Source organism: Cydia amplana, chromosome 14 (genome assembly GCF_948474715.1).
Source record: "Cydia amplana chromosome 14, ilCydAmpl1.1, whole genome shotgun sequence".
Classification (NCBI taxonomy): domain Eukaryota; kingdom Metazoa; phylum Arthropoda; class Insecta; order Lepidoptera; family Tortricidae; genus Cydia; species Cydia amplana.
In genome coordinates this window covers 10,024,176-10,046,464 of record NC_086082.1, presented here as the reverse complement: position 1 = coordinate 10,046,464, position 22,289 = coordinate 10,024,176, and the positions used below count along the sequence as shown (strand labels likewise).

At 37.0% G+C, this 22,289-nt stretch overlaps 1 protein-coding gene across 5 annotated transcripts in view; it reads left to right on the top strand.

Annotated features, from left to right (window-relative positions):
• The window catches only part of LOC134654103 (long-chain-fatty-acid--CoA ligase 1), a 63,095-nt gene that overhangs the window by 37,397 nt on the left and 3,409 nt on the right, over nt 1–22,289 (top strand). For 2 of the 5 annotated variants that reach the window (XM_063509527.1, XM_063509528.1), the window contains exons 2-12: nt 2,400–2,669; nt 4,458–4,612; nt 12,014–12,137; nt 12,718–12,861; nt 13,020–13,145; nt 13,694–13,893; nt 14,823–15,023; nt 17,296–17,513; nt 18,195–18,345; nt 21,214–21,324; nt 21,944–22,111. In XM_063509527.1, the coding sequence (XP_063365597.1) occupies nt 2,480–2,669; nt 4,458–4,612; nt 12,014–12,137; nt 12,718–12,861; nt 13,020–13,145; nt 13,694–13,893; nt 14,823–15,023; nt 17,296–17,513; nt 18,195–18,345; nt 21,214–21,324; nt 21,944–22,111 (1,788 nt within the window). In that variant the 5' untranslated portion in view covers nt 2,400–2,479. Of the gene's footprint in view, nt 1–2,399; nt 2,670–4,457; nt 4,613–5,022; nt 5,467–12,013; nt 12,138–12,717; nt 12,862–13,019; nt 13,146–13,693; nt 13,894–14,822; nt 15,024–17,295; nt 17,514–18,194; nt 18,346–21,213; nt 21,325–21,943; nt 22,112–22,289 lie in introns of those variants that run through there. The other 3 variants (XM_063509529.1, XM_063509530.1, XM_063509531.1) reach the window with 2 other exon arrangements.

Genomic DNA, 22,289 nt, shown 5'->3' with positions numbered 1-22,289 from the left:
TTAAATGCGTTTTTAATGTCTTAACATGCGGAGCAGTTTATTATCGTTAATCACGCGTTTCCTTTCATACTGGACGGGCATGATGCTCGGCCAATAATCAGGCCAATTATACAATACCCCTAATAATTACTCAGATGATTTAACAACCATAAATTGAGCTATCTATGCAGATCGCTTTTCGCAGTGAAACAGTAAAGGGTATCGTAAACATGAATATCTCCGCAATCGATCTCAGGCAGCATGTCCTCATTGTGGTTATTGGACGCTGGAGTCCTATTTCAACGTTATGAACTGTTTTTGCAAGTGCATCTTTCTTGGTGGAGCACTTATATTGGTGCGACTAACACTATAGTTTATCGGAAGTGCACTTGCAAAACCCATCTGCATAAAAGCTAGCGAAACGCACTCAACGCCACGATTTTTACTTACCGTCAGCGGTGTGGCAGCTACCTTACCTTTGTGGAAATACATATAATTTCTTACCTTGTTTCCTATTACCATTATTGTTATTGGCTTATTATTAACCGGGCAACTAAAATATTAAACAGGAACTTTCATTGGGCATATAATAATATAATTTGGCTGTGCATTAATATTTTAGCGCCAAAAAAAATATTTTAGCCTCAAATATAAGCATCATATTATTAAAAAAACTGGCATCAAAATCAAGCCACCTAAAAAAGTTATAGGGATCTTAAAGTGATAGGTTGGCATCTAAAATAATAAATTGGCAACTAATATTGTAAAGCGATCATAAAATTTAGTTGTCATCTAGTTGTTCACACCTAAGTAATCAACTAATCATAACTGAGCATATCGTTTTGGCTAGGTAGTATTTTAACACGAAAGCAGTTAAATTTAATGAATATTGGTCACTTTTTACACAAAACACCTCAAATTAATTTACCAATACGCAATGGTCAATTGGTCAGTATACTTATAGTCGAAATTTCTAATCATGAAACGCCTAATGGCCATTATACCATTAGATCTTTAAAATTTTAATTACTAATTTCTGTGTTCACTGTGTTCTGCTAGAGTCAACAGATAGGTGCGACGACGAGCGAAGCGAGGAGGAGCGTGTTAGGTTGACCGTGTAATTACCAAACAAAATATTTTAAAAGAACTTCATTTTTTAATTAATAGATAGCCGTTTTCTTTTTAAAATATGCTTCATAAATGGTCTTCAATATATTAATTCAGTTGCCACATAAATACTTGGTACCTGCCTAAAAATAATATATCACGCCCAATAGCTGTAACGGCATTAAAATACAACTCATATTGATATATTTTAAGGCTCCGTTTTTGTTGCCAATCTATTAATTTTAGTAGCCATTTCTATTTTTTTAAACTACCCAAATTCGATTAATTAGTTGACCGGTTAAATACGTGCCATTGTTATTCTAGTAAATATATATATATATTATTTCTCGTTCACGAGAAAAGCACGCCGGATGGCAATAACAGTTAAGGTTAAAACGGCACCGCCTTCTCTTTGAAATCTCCCATTATAAACCGGATGGTCGGAGGTCCTATTATTTCTATTTGTAGTTTAAAACACTATTATTGAATTGTTTTGGATATGAGCCCACAATATAAAAACTCACGCGAACATACTTTCTCTAAAAGTTCTAATATTAGTACACCACATATTTGTGGTAAAAACAACTCTACGAAAAAGTTATCTAACTTTTCTACATAGGAGCAACAGAAATCTTCCTGTTGCTGGTATATTTACTGGTAGCAAATAGATACTCGAATATTTCAAATAAGTAAGTACAAAACCATAAATAAATCTCCTTTTTAAATAAACAATTTCAAATATTGCAATACCTTAGTATTCCAATCGATTTAGTCATTTGCTTAAAGCCACGCTTGTTAAGTTGTCATATCGTGTTGATAGACAGCCAGATCTTGATCTGACACTGTTTTAAAACAACTCTTGTAATTACTTTTGATTTTAAATAAGTAAACGGATAATATTTAAATTGTTTCTGCTTCAGTAAACGGAAATTTTTGCACTTAAGTGGAAACATCAACCGCGACGACTTTTTCAAGTGTTTACATTTCCATAGCCTATCGGAGTTTAGACTTTATTATGCTTGCGGTCTACATTTGCCACGGCAATTACAATATCTAGTTTATGTTTAGTTCAATGACCGGCAGACTGATAAGATGTACATCATCAAAAGCTAGATTATTCCCTGATATCGAACGCCGGAGTTAATGAACTCCACAAGGCCACTACGTCCTCGATATAACTAGGTATAAAACCTTTAAGTTTTATTGATTCCGATTCATTCTGTAACAAAATTACCCGATATCGAATATCTTAACTGAGAATAAGCGTCCATATTTACACACATTATCGAGTCATAAAATGTTTTTAAATTCAGGCTACGTCTTGTGTATTAAGTGCCGAGGAAAATGATTTGCAAATAAAAACTATGTACAACTGTGAATAAGAACTACCAAAATGGGAAGCGGGAAATTCGGTTTCAATGTTAAAAAGGACAAGGTGAACGCAGAAGAGGCTAATAAGACTGAGTTTAGTGTTAAGGAAAGCATTCGGAAGATACAGAAGAAATTAAAGAAGACTGAAAAACAAAAACAGAAGACTGAACATGTCAAGGAGAAGACTATTTGGTGGAACCAATGCGGTGGTTGTAAGTTTTATTTTATTTTGTACAGTACCGGCTATTCTTTAAAGTTTATACAGACTACCTTCAGTAGTCTTCCTTCCCTCTTTTACTTGAATATCTATTTAAGTACAAATTGTTTATTATTTATGACTGGCATACTTAATAACTGACTAGTTTATGCTTGTTGGTTCCAACCACGTCATTTGACGATATAAAATGCATAAGATTACTGCCGTAGTTTCCGCCGAGGCCCTTCAAGGGCCAAGATTGTTACGCTCTTTGAATCTACAATGAAGGGAAATTAGAGCAGCAAAAGCTTTTGAAATCGACCAATACGAGGTCAACGTCGCGACCTTAAACGTCGCCTTCAAATCGTATGAGAGCCCTTCTAATGTTTTAAACATTGGTTTCGGCATTGACTTTTGCGTATCATTAGCCCTGTCCCTAATATTGAGTACCACTTTTGCTTATTGCGTAATTGAGTAATGCGTTATGGTTGAGTAACATGCAAGCAATATTATTTAACTGCATCATTAGTTTGTTAGTTAAAAATCGTTTTTATTTATCGCATTGACAAAGTAAAGCGCTTTATTTCACCATATAAAGCCGAGATGTCTTAAATAACAACGCTAAAGTGTGTCAGTGGAAAGCGCGAGAGAATCCCGAGAAATCTATGCGCTAACGACGCCGCGTGTGCGCGCGCCCCGTTTCCACTTTCTAAACTGGCTAGACTGCGCAGTTTATAGTTCAGGAACTGTTGCTCCGAACATGAAAGTTGTCTTATTGACATTTCCTTATTTGGCAGACGGTATCGCTGTGCAATTTGCAATGTTGCTTCTATGAAAATGTCAGTGCTTTTGTTGTGTATAATTTCAAAGGGTTTAGTAAGAGCATAAACCCTTATTTGTAGCATTTCAGCATTTATTATGTCTATATTTTATATTCCCTTGTATATTCTTACAATCATATAAGTTACGCTTTATTCAACGATTTTCTTTTATAAAATGCTTCCCTGTCACCTCGAAAAGGGTTTATATTTAAAGGCTCGCGTCAATTGTCATTAGTCAGGTTGTGATTGACATCGAAGGCCGGCGCAAGTGGTCATTATCGAAAGCCCTAGCAGCAGACAAGTACCTTGTGAACCATTAATGGTGACCGCCATTAAATACCACCTTATTTGGTTTTAACGAGTTATTAATCAGACGGACAGTTCGAAATGCACTCAGCAGGGTATCGACATCTTTCTCACTTCCGTGGACTGTATTTATACTGCTTTTTCAATATTGTTTAATAACTTACCACCAACCCAATCTCACGACTGTATTGAATTATTGATAAATGTCAGGACCATTTTTAGACGTTTAAAGTGAATCATATGTTTCTTTTGTATCGAATCATTTACACGCAATATGTGGCGTAGTTCTAGGTGATATTTCTTTAATAACAAAAATTGATTACTTAGTACGTAGTAATTTGCGCGTCGTAGCAATTTATTTCTGCTATTATACAACAGCTTTAAGTGAATAAAATTGCACATGCTATTATTTTAGACCGTTAAAAATGTTATGTAGCTTCCACGTCTTTAACTATAAGAAACAGGAAAGATAAATTGGGACCTAAATTATTAATTATTTCATCATCATCATTCAATATGATATGTATCAACTATACTCGTACAATTTCAACGTACACTGCCGTTCAACCCTTACCGCTCTCATCCAAAACACTCCCACAGTGTTTATTCTAGATGGGTTTGTTAACTTATTAAAATGCAATTCATTTCCTCATTAAATATTCACCTTTTGTCCTCAGTGAGCGAGATCGACCAGTACCTATGGATGGTTGGAGGATCAGCCGGCGCGCTGGCGCTGACAGGCGTCGCGGCCGCGTCGGCCTTCTACCTCAGCACCCGGCCCAAGCCAGAGAAGCCCCTCGTCACGCTGCACGAGCAGAGCCTACTTGAACCGGTAAGAGTACAAACTTTCACAGTAAACACCCAAAGTACTATGAATAGGAGCAAAATGATGCATGAAAATACCTTGGTTCAAGAAGAGCGGATCATTTTACGGAATGATTACAATAATCACCTTATTTTACTGGACATTTATTACCTAATCTGTTGTGTTGCTAAGCTCAGATCAGCTGTTTTGTAATAATACTGTCAATACTTCCGATAAGTTCTAGATTATAACCGATAACCGCTTAGAAGCTTTGCCTGATAGCTCCAGCAATACGCAATAAAAATAATAATTGATAAAACAATCTGTATTAGTCGTAATTGTGGACTATGACAGATCATATTTTGTAACTGCACAACTATTATGTCTTGCAATCGTTCTATAAAAATCATATTCAATTATAAATATAATGATGACGAAAGGGAACTCCTTTATGCTGCGGTATCGAAGCTCTACTTGTCCTAATCCAAGCGGGCCGTGTGGACTTGGCAGAGCGCATCTTTGAGCGGTATTTTTAACTCATTGTACAACGAACAGCCCTGCTGGCTGCTCTCCTGCCCAACTCTCTAACGAAAGTGATAGGAAGTACATCGTTTCCGAACTCGAGAGCCAAACCTTCAACTGACCAACTCAAACTTGGAGAAACTTTTCCCGAGGTGCTAAGTGTAAATATGTCTCGACTAAGCCGCATTCTGTTTAAAAGACAGTGTTGATTGCGCAATCCAGTGTTGTAATAGTTTCCCTGATATCGTTAGTGCGTTTCGTGTGATAAGACAATCAGGATGGCGTGCTGCGATTGTTGTATCGGGACCATGCCCATCCGCCCTCCGATCAACTTGGCGGATCAATCGGAATCATGTAAAGTAAGTTAGTCGTTCAAACCCTTTGATAAATAATGTAATAGATGAAGAGTTCTGTTCGTTTTAGGTTATTGATCAAAAAATTTAAAAGGATTATTAAATCAATTATATTATTTTTTTTACACGATTTTGAAACCAGCCTGAATTTGTTCAAATATAAAAAAAATAAAAAATCTCTCTGAAATAAATATAAGATTGTATTAGATGACGATGGTTACAATTTAATGTAATAGATGATTGATAAATAAACATCATACTAAAAGTGATTGGCGTTAGACTCGCTACTTTGTAGAACTCATGCCGATCCACACTAGTATAATTGGCAAAGCTCTGATAACATTGAGACTGGGGACGTTTACACTCGTCTTGCCGAAGATGTGTGTAATTCTTTCTCATGCCCTATCAAAATAGATACTTTCTAGATAATTTTGTTTATTCACTTATTTAAATAGTATTTAGAGAATACAAATAGTAATGTATTTTTTTAAACTCACATTATCTGGGGGCACGGGCGTGCCCCGCCAAGACGCCATTTACATATCATCTAGCACACTAAAACTTAAAAGATTGTCGGAAATGAGATGAAACTATCCATGCTATCTGTTAAATTTTAGTTTAGTTTTTAAATCTTTAATTCATAGTTCGTTTTTATGTTTTTTTATTATTAACAATTATTGTCAGATAAATAAATTAATGTCATGATCAACTATTTCTTGTTGTTATTCTGTCCGGTCAGCCAAGAGACAATAGTAGCATAATTTGTTAGAGGACATTGTCCACCACCTTCTTCTGACACGCTTGGTAGAGGACCCTCTTTGGAAAGGGTTTATACGTTTCACAAAAAAGCGTGCTTAGAGAATTTAAATTCCTAAAAATCAGGTTTTAAAGAGTGACCCAGAAGAACGTAACTGTGGCAACGAGTGACAAGAAAAAGTTAATTCACCCATATTTATAAATTATTTATTTTAGATTTGGATTTTACATATTAACACTTTTGGAAATTATACAATAATGAGAGACTATACGTTAAGCAATTTATAAGATGTCTAGATATATTTCTTAGTTGCATCTGATTGTCTTTTATGAGCTTTAAAGTGTTTTGTGAGTACGACTCTACATCTTTATTTATTTTGCACATCCGCTAGGTAACTATATAGGTACTCTAGATAATAATTACTCGTATTATGCTTATTGTAGGTACTTGTTTGATTTTGAAAATAACAAAATTTTGTAAATTTAAACAAATTAATATTATTATTTTGCAAGCTGATCGTGATTACGAACCTCGTTCAAATTGCATTGATTTGGTCTTAGAAACACAAATGTATGGCGTTTCATACATACATTTTTAACTTTTTAACCATGATCTAACTGCTGAATCCTTTGAACTAGACATAACAATTTCCAGCGGCCCTAAGTAGGTACTAGGTAGGTAAGTACTTAAAAGTATAACTTATTTAAAATATATATCAACAGTAATAACCGGAATATGATTTTTTAACAGATGTTTATTTTATTAAACATAATCTCTTAATGTTCCTACAACAGTTGACATATCGACATATCGTAAACATCAACTTTATTGAATTATGTCCCATTAACAAATAAAACAGTTTTTTTGTAAATCGTATAGAATACTAGCTTTTGCTCGCGACTTCGTCTGCGTGGAGTTAGTAATTTGGGTAGCTTATTTTTACCCAATCTGCTTTTTAACGATTCCCCATACAAACTCCCCCCCCCCCTTTTCACCCCCTTAAAGGGACATTTTTAGGATAAAAACTACCCTATGTCTTTCCCCGGGACTCAAACTATCTCAATACCAAATTTCAACTAAATCGGTTTAGCGGTTATTGATTGTCCATACAAATGTCCACCCCCCTTTTCACTCCCTTAAGGGGTGAGTTCTGAGATAAAAAGTATCCTATGTCCTTTCCCGGGACACAAACTATCTTCATACCAAATTTCAACTAAATCGGTTCAGCGGTTTAAGCGTGAAGAGGTAACAGACAGACAGACAGACACACTTTCGCATTTATAATATTAGTATGGATTAAATAGGTACTGTGAATTACACATAATAAATGTTTTCAGTAAAGTTTTATTCAAGTTTCATTTATTTTAAATATTTCAATTGTATAGTCTGCTCGGAAAGAGAAGAGTCGTGGAATGTATGGGGCCCCATACATTCCACGACTCTTCTATTTCCGCACAGACTCTAATAATTTTTAGCTAATACAAATTTTCCCTTGTTAATAATTATTATTAGTTAAAAGGACTGTAAAAAAATTTAGGATCGATGTTACGTTCGTAGTAAGAACGAAAAAGTTGTAAGTGTTTTAACAAATAAAAATATAACAGACATCATTAGCAGCCCATTTTGAAATTGTTGGCAAAGCGTCTTAGAAAGTCACGGGACGTATCGAAAATTAAATGTATTGAAACCAGAAGTCATTAAAATATGTAAACGTTTTAAACATCATCATTCCCCTGGCTTTTTCCCTATTCGGGGTCAGCCCTCCTAATACATTTGCGCCAGTCATGGCGATTCTGAGTTAGTTCTGGCGTTAAGCCTATCGTCAGCATATCATTGTTAATAGTCCTTGCTGTCCAGGTTGTCGGTGGGCGGCCTCTTCCCCTATTCACTTCATCTATGGCCAGGACCTTTCTGGTCATATGATCCAGAGACCTGCGCATGACGTGGCCATACCAGCGTAGACGGCTTTCCTGCATTTTTTGTGTTATGTCAGCTACTTTAAAAGTCCCTCGAATGTATGAGTTCCGAATTTTGTCTAGCCTCGTAACTCCTCCTGCCCATCGTAGCATTTTCATTTCGGCAACATGTATTTTCTGGTTTTCACTTTTCCTGACTCCCCAGCACTCGGACCCATATAGCATAGCCGGTCTAACCGCTTGCTTGTATACGGCGCCTTTAGTTCGAATAGGAATTTTTGGGTCACACGTAAACGTTTTAAACACTATTATTATTTTTGTTACTTTATATAACTCACAGTAATCCAGTTGTTTGTGTGTAAAAAATCCGAGCGTAATAAACATGTCTCATTCATAAATTACTGTAAATGTGTTTCAGAGATTATCTCACAAACATTGACATACCAGTTAATCCCGGAGCCGTTTATGAAGTTCGTCTAAACAATGGACTCGAAACAGTCACATGACTTGTACTCGTAGTCAGCTGAAATATTTCCGAATGCCTTCCCGTTGAGTAATTCTCGCGAAAGTAGTTGCTATAAATAATTTGTGTGAATGTTGGAGAAGATCATGGGCGTAGTCGCTAATGACAAGCTGTTGACAAATTCTTACATAAACCGGCGACAGTATTTGGGAATTATTAAAATTACAATTGAATTTCATAATTTAATATGTTAATTAATTAATTATAGTATCTCTCTTTTATGCCGCAGATCTTTGAAGGCTCTGATTTTGGAGTCTCTCGCCGAGTTTTCTTTATTCTCACTAACGACTTCGGACTACTGAATGATTTTAAAATTTTCGGTAGGTATATATTAATTGTAGGTACTCAATTAATTGTGCAAAATAAACAAAAACTATCAAACTTTAGTAAACAACTATTAAAGAGGTCGATTTGTAAATATAAACTTCCAAACGTAAACATATTAGTAGGTAACAGGTCAATACAATGCAGGATGCAGTTTCAAAAATGCATGTATCGAATGCAATAAATATTTTTTACATTGCAACGTGAAATGAATAATAACACTGCATCACGAGCATTGTTAGTGTGACGTCAATGCATTATCTAGTAGGGCGATGTCTTGTGACATCTGAATCCTTGCCAATCATTTCATTATGTTACTGTCTCGTATTGACACGTGAATTCGTACCTTACAATGTGGTCCCATGATTCAATCATACTAGTTTCCTAATACATAATTACTTTAATAGGTTGCTATGCGACTAACACTAGATGTCAATCACATCACACCCTCAACATATAACCAGGCGTGGCTCACTCCGGGATTTCGTCGCGTCGCTATAAGTACATGCGGCCCACACCAATTTTGGTGTCTAGCCATAGTAGTTGCCGCGCACCGCTACGGAACGGACGCCTGCTCGCGCTTGCGCCACCTAGCGGTCATATCTGTCGTAATAGACGCGTTTTGTTAGATAGTAAACCTTCTGTACCTAGTACTATTAATCTACTTATTATTTATTCTGTGGTATAACTTTAACCCGTATTTATTTAATATTTGGTGTCTAGACCTATTACTATGACACAAATGCCCACCATTAAAAAAAGGAAGACAACTTGTTTTTTACACGAATAACATAGTAACAAACATATTAATTTCCGCTAAGATTAAAACTTCAACGATAAATCTGGATAAATAAAATAAAAATGTCCGGAGGATAGGGCCGCCGTGTTAACACTCAACCTCAGCGTCGTACAACGCGGAAATAGAACTCCAGCCAAACGTGTCCACAATGTCACGTATTTCTGTGAGACTATATTTTTACATGCCAAGATCAACTCTGCAGAAATGCCATTCTCAAGAATTTCCTCTTTTTTTGTAGAACATCCGACCAACGTTTCTTGTAAAGTGATAAGATAATAGTATTACCCATATCCATACCGTAACATATTCTAACAATGAACAAAAACTAACATCGTGTCATTCTTGGGCTTTTAACGAACCAATACTAATAAATAGTAATGATGATAAACATGGAAATCACAGTGGTCAGTTGTTGTTCGAGTTCATATTGAGACCATGTGCAATATACGTAAAACATTTTCCGACAACTTCGAATGCCGAAGATTCTCATTATGGAAATAATAACTTCAGTAGGCTTTACTGTATAGTTTTTGGTTCTGAAGAAATCTGTAAGACATTCGCATTGAATGTTTTTTTCATTTATTCTATTTCTACAATGTATAATAAATAATAATAATATTATCTTGTGGTAAGGACTAGTCACTAGTGTATACGAACTGCTAGCAGACCCTGTGTTCAGAAGTAGAAGCGGAGGGTACTTCAACCGGGATAAATGTTAAGATGGGAGTAAAATTTATATTAGATTATAAATTGTCTAATCTTTATGTTTTAAGAGCAATAAATGGCAGTGACTTTGATGCAACTCGCTTTCAGCATCCAAGGTCATTTCAGATTTCACTCAATTATAACTCTATAAATTTAAGTGGCGTTCGCCTAATGATTCCAGAAATAACGCAGACGCTTCAACATGTCACTGTACCGGCTAAAAATACTCACTAGTGTCGGCACATTTTTTAACTTGGCAACCGATGATCACTTCCTTTAAACCTTGCGCACCAAATCCAAGATCAAGTTGCTTGACGCGTAACAATATTATGATGAGCATACCTACACCCTTTTTTAACCTTTTGGACGCCAATGACCGATATATCCGCACCATATGTTCAACGCCAAAGACCGATTAATCGGTCACAGACCACAGAGCAACATCGACCTACGACTACGTGCATATATACATAAAGTTCAACTTCAGTTCAGTTTGTAGTAGAAAAGTAGATGAATTCAAACATTATTTACCTACCGACTCCTTGATGTCATTCCATCTATTCAAGATTTCAAAGAGAAATCTAATACAATGATAGGTAAGACTTTTACGGTCGATATTGAATGTTATATGAATGAATAAATGATCTGCAACCCATTGCCAGTGTACCTAGTTGTACCTAACAAACTTAATTAAATTGTATTATATCCGTTCCTAAATTATGTTTGACGACATTGCATCGGATTGCAGCCCCCTCTAATGTAAAAGGAGTATGTTATATAAACTATACCCAATGGGCAATGATATATATTCCTAGTTTACAGAAGTGTCTCTAATTTAAAGAAAAACATGTTTACATTTTGAACGGAACGGAACGGAACGAATTCATGACATTAATAGAAACCTGTGATATTGCATAAGAAAGTAAGCAATGTTCTTTCAAGATCACAGTTGAATAAACCCATGACCTATAAAGAAATTCACGCACTATGTAATTGTACTATTCATAATCTAATGAACAGCTTGCCAAAATCGTTTGTAATTCCCACAACTGACTTTGACCTGTTCGTTGTTCCATTTATCATTGTCAGCAATAGCTATTTGTAATATACCGTAACATGTTTAAGATTAGTTCACACTACAACTCAAAATACGGAGTTACCAGGCCAAACGCATAATGTCATTGGGTTAGCAGAGAGTTATTTACATGTTGTATTAGTGAGTCTGTGTAACATTCAGTGTTAGTTTGTTTGGCTGCATTTTTGAGGTCAATGGAAGCGTAAAATGTTTGAAATTTGCAATGGGCATATGTTGGACGAGGTGAATGGGGTTATAAATAACCCGTTTATAGCTGCAAGTTGCGGTAAGGAGATCACAACTGATTAGTGTCGTGGGGATTCAGGCTAGTGACCTTTTACATTAACTTTCATCGTCTAATAAAGTTTCAGCTGTCCATAGTATAGTTAAATTAGTTTAATAAATAATATTTTAGTGTCAGGCATTTTTACCCATCTTTTTCCTTTCGTTTCAGGGTCCAGAAATGGTCCGAGTGTCAAAATTCTACAAAGAAGCAAAAAATGGTCGATATCTCCGTTACCTTCACGAAGATACGCGTACTCTGTACGAAACTTTTCGCCGAGGAGTTAAAGAATCAAGTGAGTGTTTCTATTTTAACCCTATTTTGGACGCCGTTAATCAATCGTTATCTTTAGACATTCCCTTGGTAAAAAGTTACTATTCTGCTTAACGGATACGAGGCCTATAATTTAGCTTCATACTTACAATTAGATATACAGTCGTGACTCACTGCCTGCGGCCGTCGCCGCAAAATTCACAATTGCGTAGCAGGGAGTGCCCCAAGGCACAATTCTAGGGCCCACCTCATTTCCCTCCACGTTTCCGCTCGTTAACGATAAATACGATAATACACGTTTATTACAAAATATTGCTAACGTGAACCTCATTGGCGAACTGGCTTGGGTACAGTTAAACGTATTGCTACTGAAGTAGTCGAGCCATTAATGTTTTTGCTATCTTATTGCCTCCGAGCCTTTTTGCGGAAAAAAATTAAGCGAGTTTGTCCGTGGAATATTCCTTAGCAGTGTTGCATTGAGATGCATTTTTAGATCAACAGGATAATAAATGTACTCGATAATATTTAACAGTGTTGCTTTAATGGAGGCAACGGGTTTTGTGGCCAGTTTAAGTTAAAAGCTTGTTTAATTTACTCAACAGATAATGGCAACTGCCTCGGTTGGAGGGAAAGTCCAAATAAGCCTTACGTGTGGCAGAACTACAATGAGACCCTGCTGCGAGCGAAAAACTTTGGATCAGGACTTTTATGTCAAGGTCTTACACCGGGACAAAACACATTTATAGGTGAGATATTTTTTCTGGACATTTTACTTAACGAAAAATCAATATTAAAGTCATATCAATTAATATGGAGTTTAAACTTTTGGTCGTTAAGTGATATAAGATGTTACATTATGTAATTTATTGACTGACCATATTTGGACAAATGTTTTTTTTTTCAGGTATATACTCACAGAATTGTCCAGAATGGATCATGACAGAACAAGGTGCCTATTGTTATTCAATGGTCATAGTGCCACTGTACGACACGTTAGGAGCCAACGCATGTGCCTTTATTGTTAATCAGAGTAAGTATTTACTACATACTCGTACTTATGTATTGATTAATATAGCGATTTAAATGTTTACCGGATAATTTAGGTATGTCGTTACTGGTTCAATTTTTTTTTTGTATTTTGTTGTTAAGGATTTTACGATACTACGAGCTTTGCTTATAGACTTGACTCTACACAAACTCTACGACTATAAAAGTGTGATTGGAATATTTATCATGGAGTAATAGTATAAAATTACTCTGTGGGCTTCAAAATAATCTCTGAGGATGCACAACCAGGAAAACTCCAATATGAGAGATTTTTTTTTTCATCAAGCAGGCAGATATTGTAACGAATAAGCAGGCAGATATTGTAACGAAAAAAGGAAAAGACAAATAACGAGGAAACGAACGAGAAAAGGAGAAAAAGGACAAGGAAAATTTAATTGTAATTGGTATCATAGTGCACAACATCAAAAGCCTTAATGTCTCAATTTTCGCGTAAATAGCACGAGTGTAAACTAGAGTATCGATAACGGAAAATACGTGTTTTCAATTTTAACCATATTTGAATATTTCCAGCTGACATGTCGCTCGTCGTTTGCGAGGACGACAAGAAAGCGAACCTCCTGCTCGACCAGGCGCCGCGGTGCCTGCGGAAGCTCATCACCATCAAGGAGGTGTCTCCCTCCACCCACCAGCGCGCCAAGAGTCGCGGCGTCGAGATCATCAAGTTCAGCGACGTCGAGTTCCAGGGGGCGCAGAAAGATCACCCGTGTGTCGTAAGTGATTTATCTAAGGCCCAATTGCACCATTCACTAACCCGGGGTTAACCGTTAACCCAGTGTCAAATTGTACTGGTAACCATGGTAACTCCAGGTTTAACAGATTATAATCCCGGGTTAGTGGAATGGTGCAAGTGGGTCTAATAGTGTTACAAATTTTTCATGTGTGATCTGAGGGTTGCTTAGCCTGCAAATTTAGCTAGTTTAGCCAAATTTGCACATATAAAAATTAAAGTTTCTTGCTTGTGTATGAGGTATGAGTATAAAGACCAGAACACCAATATGGGTACCCTAGAATAAAACCAAGCTTCACAGCTCTTAGTTTGTTCGACTTCATAAATGTGTTGTTTTTGTATTTATTTTACAGTCACAGGCTGGCATACCTATATTTAAACGGTTTGAAAATATTTTTATTGACCTATTGTGTGTTATAAAAGCTATAAGCATCGAACGCATCATAAAGAAAATATTCTAACTATCTACATTTCTGTCAGTTGGCTGGGAATTAAAGAATCGTGTGTCTAGTCTCGTACATTCCCAGACAGAAAAAGAAATGAAACATTCAATTCTGCATTTCTTCACTGGAGAGCTAACAATGGATTGTCATTCCTAGAAACGAACCATGGCTATATTTTACAATGGCTTAGTAATAGAATATATTCGGTTACAAAGAAATATTTTTGTAAGTTTTCGAACTTTGTGAAAGATTTAAAACCGGAATGTGTAGAGATTGAGGTCTTCACCCAACATCGGGCCCATAAAAAGGAATTTGAGAATTATTTTTTTCAATAGCGTATATTGTGTCCCATGCCACTGCTGGGCAAAGGCCTCCCCTGTCTTTCACCAGTCGTCGCGGCTTTGTGCAGTTTCCGCCAGTCGCCACAGAATGAGTCCAGGTCGTTTGAGAATAGATATTTTATTTCCAGCCGCCGAAACCTGAGAGCCTCTGCACGATTTGCTACACGTCCGGCACGACGGGCATGCCCAAGGGCGTGATGCTCACCCACGAGAACGTGGTAGCGTCCATGTGCAGCGTCATCATGCAGCTCGGCGAGCACCGGCCCGCCAAGACCGATGTTATGATCTCCTTCCTGCCGCTCGCGCATATGCTGGAGCGATGTTGTGAGGTGAGTCATTGCTAAGATTGTTTTTCAATGCACCAATATACGGCACCTGCTTGTGGATTAAAAAAATAAGTTAGGAATTCGGTCATTCGGAAAATCAGTAGGTACCTATCTTACGGAGAAATTACTTACTGTCACCATCACGCGAAGGAGTAACATATCCTAATTGCAATATAAAACCGAAAAAACCTATTTTAAGTGTAACCAGGAAGCAGCAATCTACCGCAGAGGCCTCTGCCAGCAGCAGAAGGAAAAAACCACCGGTAACCTCAGTTACTCTCTTATAAGTTAGTAAAGTACCGTAAAACGGGGTAAATAGGTCCAATATTCACATTCAACTGGAATTTTAACCATCTTCCGTAAGTCATAGAGTATTTTATAGTACTACATAAACATGTATGGTAAGCTCTTTTAGATGCTGAGTAGCCTTAAATTCCCGACTTATTGCCATATTTTGATATATTTTACAAAAACCCTATCGGATTCCAATTTACCCCTGACGGGGTAAATAGGTTCGAAAGTGAGGTTAATTGGAATTTTCACTAGGGTTGTCACTCAATCTATTCAAAGCTAGATAGGTACCTACCATCATCATCATCATCATCAGATACCTTCAAAACTAGTCTCGGAAAATCTTTACAATAGGCACTAAATTAACATTGCATTAGACATATAATACCTAGGTCTCTAGGTAGGGGCACAGTAGTAGGTAGGTACCTACCTAGTAGGTACCTAAATAAAATTTCCTTAAATTTACTAAGATTTTAATTTTTGACAACCCTATTAGGCAATGCCAATTTTCCCCATTAACAAACCAAATAACCCCCACGTTGTTCCAATTAGACCTGTTGACGTGCCAATTTCCCCCTTCACCGTTCCTATTATCTCAAAAATAACCTAAAAACGAGTGGTTATCGAAAAACTAAGATTTATAATGAAATATTACAATTATTTACTTACTTTTTGATTTATATAAACCACAATACACTATTATGATCGATATTACACAAATTTCAACACTTTTCACAATATTACTTACCTAAAACTTGAAGTTAAAACGCACCATGCACACGTGTTGACGACTACCCTGACTTTAAATGTGTTTTTCTTACTGAAACGCCATTGGCTGATTTAAATGCTCAGTGTAGCCAGTAGCAAAAAATACCATGTTCGTTCAGAAATTAATAAGTTGACCTCCTGTCTGGTTGTAATGGAACTAACAGACCAGTTTAGAAAAGCAGACTTTTATTCCAATTTACCCCGCGATTCCTATTTTCCCCGTTTTACGGTAGGTACACCAAAAAATACAGTCCATTTGCTCATTGGCTTTACGCCACATTTTCTGGTGACCGAAGAGCTGGCGCCTACCTCGCACAACGTATCAGCATTGCGATACACTGCCTGAAGGGCCTATTTTAGATTTAAGCTAGTTTTTAATTTCTTTTAGTAATACCACTGTATATATCTTGTTTGTAAATAATGAATATAAACTTACTGACCTGATTAGAATTTGAAAATCGTCGAAAGTAAAATTACAATGCACAGTTGTCAATCATCGTGTATGCAATTGCGAATGGGTGGCTAACGCATAGTGCTATAAATAAATACCTATCATTGTTCAAGTTCAGCAAATCGTACGAACCGTAACCGTGACTCTTGGCAGTTTCTCAACATTTGCTTTCCAAGGTTTGCATTAAGCTGTCATCTAATTAGTTTTTATTAATCATTAGTAGTTACTAATCATAAACCATTTATTTGAAACTACGTCAACAAACGTCCCTACCTTGAAGACAGATGTGTAGAGAAAACATGAATCGAATTAAATCTTAGGTTTTTAATTTTCTCTTTTGAGAAATTATAACGAACGTTTGATATGGAAAAGGAACGATCAAAGAGTGCGATGCGAACACCTTAATTGTTATTGAATAACGTTTGATAAGTTACCTACACCATTTGTTTGGCAAGATTTGATGGTTTTGAAAGCATTTTTTAAAATTTTTAAACACAAAACTAACCTTGACTATGAAAGCTTTAACCCAAATAGAAGAGAATTAGTGACATTTGTTTTGAGATAAGTAAAGTAAGCACCTACATAATTGGTAGAGTACCTAGATAGAGTAGAGAGTGGTGAGGTTGGGAAACCGAATGGTCTGTAAATGGCGGCTATCACAATAAATGCGGTTCTCCTGGTTTCTCGACAAAATTGAATGCTTGGCTTAGACTGATCAAAACATACCTTGTCTATGTAACTAAAGTGCATAAACTCTCGTTTCAGAACGCTCTATACATGGTAGGAGGTGCTGTAGGCTTCTACAGCGGCGACATCAGGCGGCTCGCCGACGACCTGCAGTGCCTGAAGCCCACGATGATGCCCGCGGTGCCGCGCCTCCTCAACCGCCTGTACGACAAGGCCCAGTCCGAGATCTCCAGCTCCAAGATCAAGAAGATGCTCTTCAACATGGCTTTGTCTGCGAAGGAATCAGAGTTGAAGAGGTATTATAGTCAGCTAATTACATATACACCGTGTTTTTATTGAATTCCGTTAACTTCGGGGTATGGTTAAGTACGTTTAGGAGAACTAAATGGCATAGTTAATTTAAAAAAAAAATTTTTTTTTTGCTTTTTTTACAAAAAAAAATTAAGTTTAAAAACTAATTAAATGTAGCATATAGCGTTGTTGTAACACGGGCATTACATTTAACACAACCAAACAATTGAAATCTGTGACATATCAATGTCATTTCGAACATCGATCGACCGAGATTGTACTTAAGTTTAGTAGCAAATGTATGAACTCATTCTAAACACTAATCAATATGTAAACCGGCCCTAAGGCAAGTGTACACGCTTGTAGAGGCCTTATAGGAAAAAATTAAATTATTGATTATCTCCGAAATGGATTTAATTAGAATATCGGTGTCTTTGAGAAAGTTACTTGATTTAAGCTCAGGAACGCACCCTTGAAATGTATGTATTTATGTTTGACACCCATCTCGCATACCTATGTACCTAATTATAAAACTGACAATGTATGATTAATACAAAATAAAATGAATATATGAATATGAATATCTCGCGTGCAATAAGCGCGAGCGAACTTATATTATAACACAATCGGAATATCGCTCCCGGCCTGCATGAAACATGTTGCTGATTCACCATTGTTTGTCCCAGGGGCATCATCCGCGGGGACTCCATCTGGGACAAGCTGGTGTTCCGCAAGGTGCGCGAGGGCATGGGCGGGCGCCTGCGCATCATGGTGGTGGGGTCGGCGCCGCTCGCAGGCAACGTGCTCACCTTCGCGCGCTGTGCCCTAGGCTGCCTGGTAACTACCATTATTATTTTCTTCAGCTCTAGGGGACTAGCTATCCCAAAACTTTTCGTTTATTTGAAATCTATCACCACTGGTACCTATCTTCGGTCAAGGATAAATTTTAAGCCACTGCATACCGTACCTTGTCACATAACATGAGATGCCGGTATTTTATCACGGTACCTAACTGGCACAGAAACCGCTTGACTGCATATCACGTCATCACGTTACGTGACATCTTTTGTGTAGTTAACCTTAATGTTTTTTATGTACACTTCACTAAAAGTTTGAAGCGATCTGCCTGCTATGTGATATTTTTATACCTACATTAACGTCAGTTTTAATTCGTCATGAGACAGCTTCTTGCTACAATGCGTCTGTTGTTTAATATTTGTACACATTAGCGTCAGACAGTATAAAATGCCACTTCCTCCGCAACCCACTCAGTTTCTGTCAGGAATAAAACGTCTATGTTTTAGTAACTCAAGACGTCACTCTTCATTCCTATCTTTCATATTTTAAAACTTAAATTTTAATAATGTGTGAGATGCTTACACAAAATATTAACATAGATAGTCTAAAGCACTGTCTAGATAGTCTAGTGCTTTTGAAAATCACAGTCTACATTGAAAGATTGAAACTAACATTACTGATTATCCAATGACCAGTAATATTATCGAACAGTTGGTTATTAAGGACCAGATTTTCGATAAATATTATTTTTACGATACCTATAAGTACGTATATATACTTGACTAAATACATAAAGGCCATGCGGTTTATATTAAGGAAAACTACCGGAGCGGAGTTCTCAACGCTCGTGGTCATGAAGACGCTAAAATAAACATTACTTTAGTATAGGTATCCGGAATATCTTTACAGTCATAATATTTTGAATCACGAGTAATATCTACTTATCTAAGAATAGATAATCTGGCAATAAATATATTATACCGACTTTACTCTGATCTTGAAACCTACTCGCAGTGAATCAACTTGACTTTGAAAGCATTCCTTCTCATTCATAATGGCGCAGTATAAACGTTTCTCATGCTGTGGAACAGGTACTCTACCTACATAAGAATTTTTATAGCTCAGTACCATGTTGAGTTCAGTGGCTCAAATCCAACATCCTCTCTCTGAACCTTGATAAAACGAAATATATTACCTTTAGCATGAGGAATCCCACTCAGCCAGATAACACTTTCAGTATCAAGGCCCACTCGTGTGCTTACCCCTTCCTATTTTCTTGTAGTTGCTACCAGCTGGAGTCTGCAAGAGTAACTAAGTATCTAGGACTACTTATTGATCAAAATCTTAATTGGATCTCTCAGATCAATCTACTCTCATCACGCGTTATAAAACTTATCTATATTTTTAAAAATATTAGACACCTAGGCGAATCACTGGTAAAGACTGTTTATTTTGCTTTATGTCAATCCATAATAACATATGGTATAGAAGCTTGGGGAGGAGCCAAGAAATCTCATATGATAAAAATTGAGCGGGCTCAGCGTGCGATTATCAAGGTCTCCACTTCTAAAAAAATAAGTCATCCCACTGCTCTCATCTATAAGGAGTTTGATGCTCTGACTGTTAGACAGCTATTCATCGTGTCTCTGATTTCTAGACAACACAAGAACACTTCTGGTGTAAAAACTCTGCAAAGACGACGGGATCGAGTCTTTAACATACCACCCTGTAAAACAAAATTCGCTCATAACTTTCAGTTCTTCTTAGGACCCTTCCTGTACAACCGCTTAGCTAAACATATAGATCTGCAGAAGTACACCTACAGAGACTGCAAAATTGCTGTAAGTGCGTATCTCAAGCAACAAAATTATGAAGACACAGAATCACTACTCAAGATATCATCCTGATAATGTGAAACAATATATGTAGCTGTACCTCCTAAGACCTCGAATTGATTTTATGTAGGTACTTAGTAAAGTTTGTTCTCCTTTTGAGCACTGTTGTCTATACCGTGTATTGTTACGCTTTGCCGACCATTTAAGATTTATTTGCGCTTATATACATACTCACATTTATTTTCTTGTTTTATAACTTTAAACTTCCATACCACATATAGCACACGCACGCACACACACACACTCACAGACACACAATGACTTCACATACATATCACACGCACAACATACATTAAATAGCACTTTTAAAATTAAAAAAAAAAATCGTATGTAAATCTAGTACTTAAGTTTATAACATAGCCTTTTTTTATTATTATTATTATTTTACCGTATACCTACACTCAAATTCATTACCTATATGGGGTGACCAACTATGACATCATGGACCGCGGGCAGAAGGGGAAGGGGGTACCTTGCCGTAATACAGTGTACACTAGTACGGAGGGTAGCTTGCTTTCGCTATACCTTGCACATCCATACAAGTACTCGTATAAATATATCTATATGTATAGCAATGTACCACACCCGATTTTTGTACCTAAGTTAAGCTCCTATGTAAAAGTAAGCAATAAATAAATTGATTGAATTGAATTGAATTGAGTACCAGAACAGAATGCTACTGCGAACTAGTTGGAAAATTAAGTATCTTTGTATTATTTACAAAGTCTTCAATAATACAATGTACTCGTAAGATTTATTTGTATAGCAAAATTATTGTGACCTTACGTGATTCGGATACTCGTACTGCTCGTCTTTGGACTATGGTCAAAGACTCCTAGGTTTTTAAGTGTGCATAATCGAGAAAGTTACGTTGGGCTCCATCATGCCCGGGTGGCCAAAGGGTTATGTGGCGTTAGCCGCGAATGCTGAAGACGTCGGTTGGAATCCAGCCTCGGCTGTTAGAAAGCTTTTTTTGTAAGTATTTGAGTTTATAACATCATTTTTTTTTCAGATCGTGGAAGGCTACGGCCAGACAGAATGCACCGCGCCGGTGACTCTAACCGTTCAGGGCGACCACGTGCCTGAACACGTTGGGCCTCCCGTCGCTTGTAACAAAGTGAAGGTAAATTAGATTACTTATTTTTAAATAATTTGACCTATTGTTTGGTGCAGCAGTGCGGGTAACAGATACACACAGGGTTTCTCCAAAAAAGTATACTCTGATCGCGACGTAAGATCTAAGAATAGGGTATTTGACCATTTTTTATGAATGGTATCAGTCGATCAGGTTTGTTTTGAGGATCAAATGTCTGTATGGGACCCATTGTCTTAAAGCAATACAAAAGTCACAAATGATAGTCAAAGTCTGGCACCCGCACTTTACTGAGACGGAACGCTTCGAACAAAATCGCAATACATCGTGACGTCATCATGTAACACATGTAACATGTAGTAGAGGCCGTTTCAATGAATGGAAAACAAGGAAATTGCGATTTTGTCGGTGAAATATTGCGTTTATGTATATGATTGCTATACAATTTTTTTTTAATAAAATGTAAGCAATCGAATGGTATCATTATTTCTTCCTATTTGGAAGTTAAAAAAAAAATTTTTTTTGAAACTTTTAGGTCTTATATTTTTTTATTATTTTATTCCCACATATTTTTTAAATTTCCAATGTATTGTGACAAATTGCTCATTTTCTATCTATTTTACTAGATTTACTATTGTATTATTCACAGCTTGTGGACGTGCCCGAAATGGAGTACTACGCGGCGCAGGGGCACGGCGAGGTGTGCGTGCAGGGCGCCAACGTGTTCAAGGGCTACTTCAAGGAGCCCGAGAAGACCGGCGAGGTCATCGACCACGACGGCTGGCACCACACCGGCGACATCGGCAAGTGGCTGCCGGTGAGTTACTCCACTTTGTATAACATCCAGGTTGTTGACGTGCTCGAGGTGGAGTTACTGTCTGTGTGTGCCGGGGGTGATACGCCTTTTAGGATCTTGTTGGTACTATACTTAGCGATTTTTGTCCATTAAATAGCTACCTACTATACTTCGAAAGAGGCTTGAACGCACTCCACTA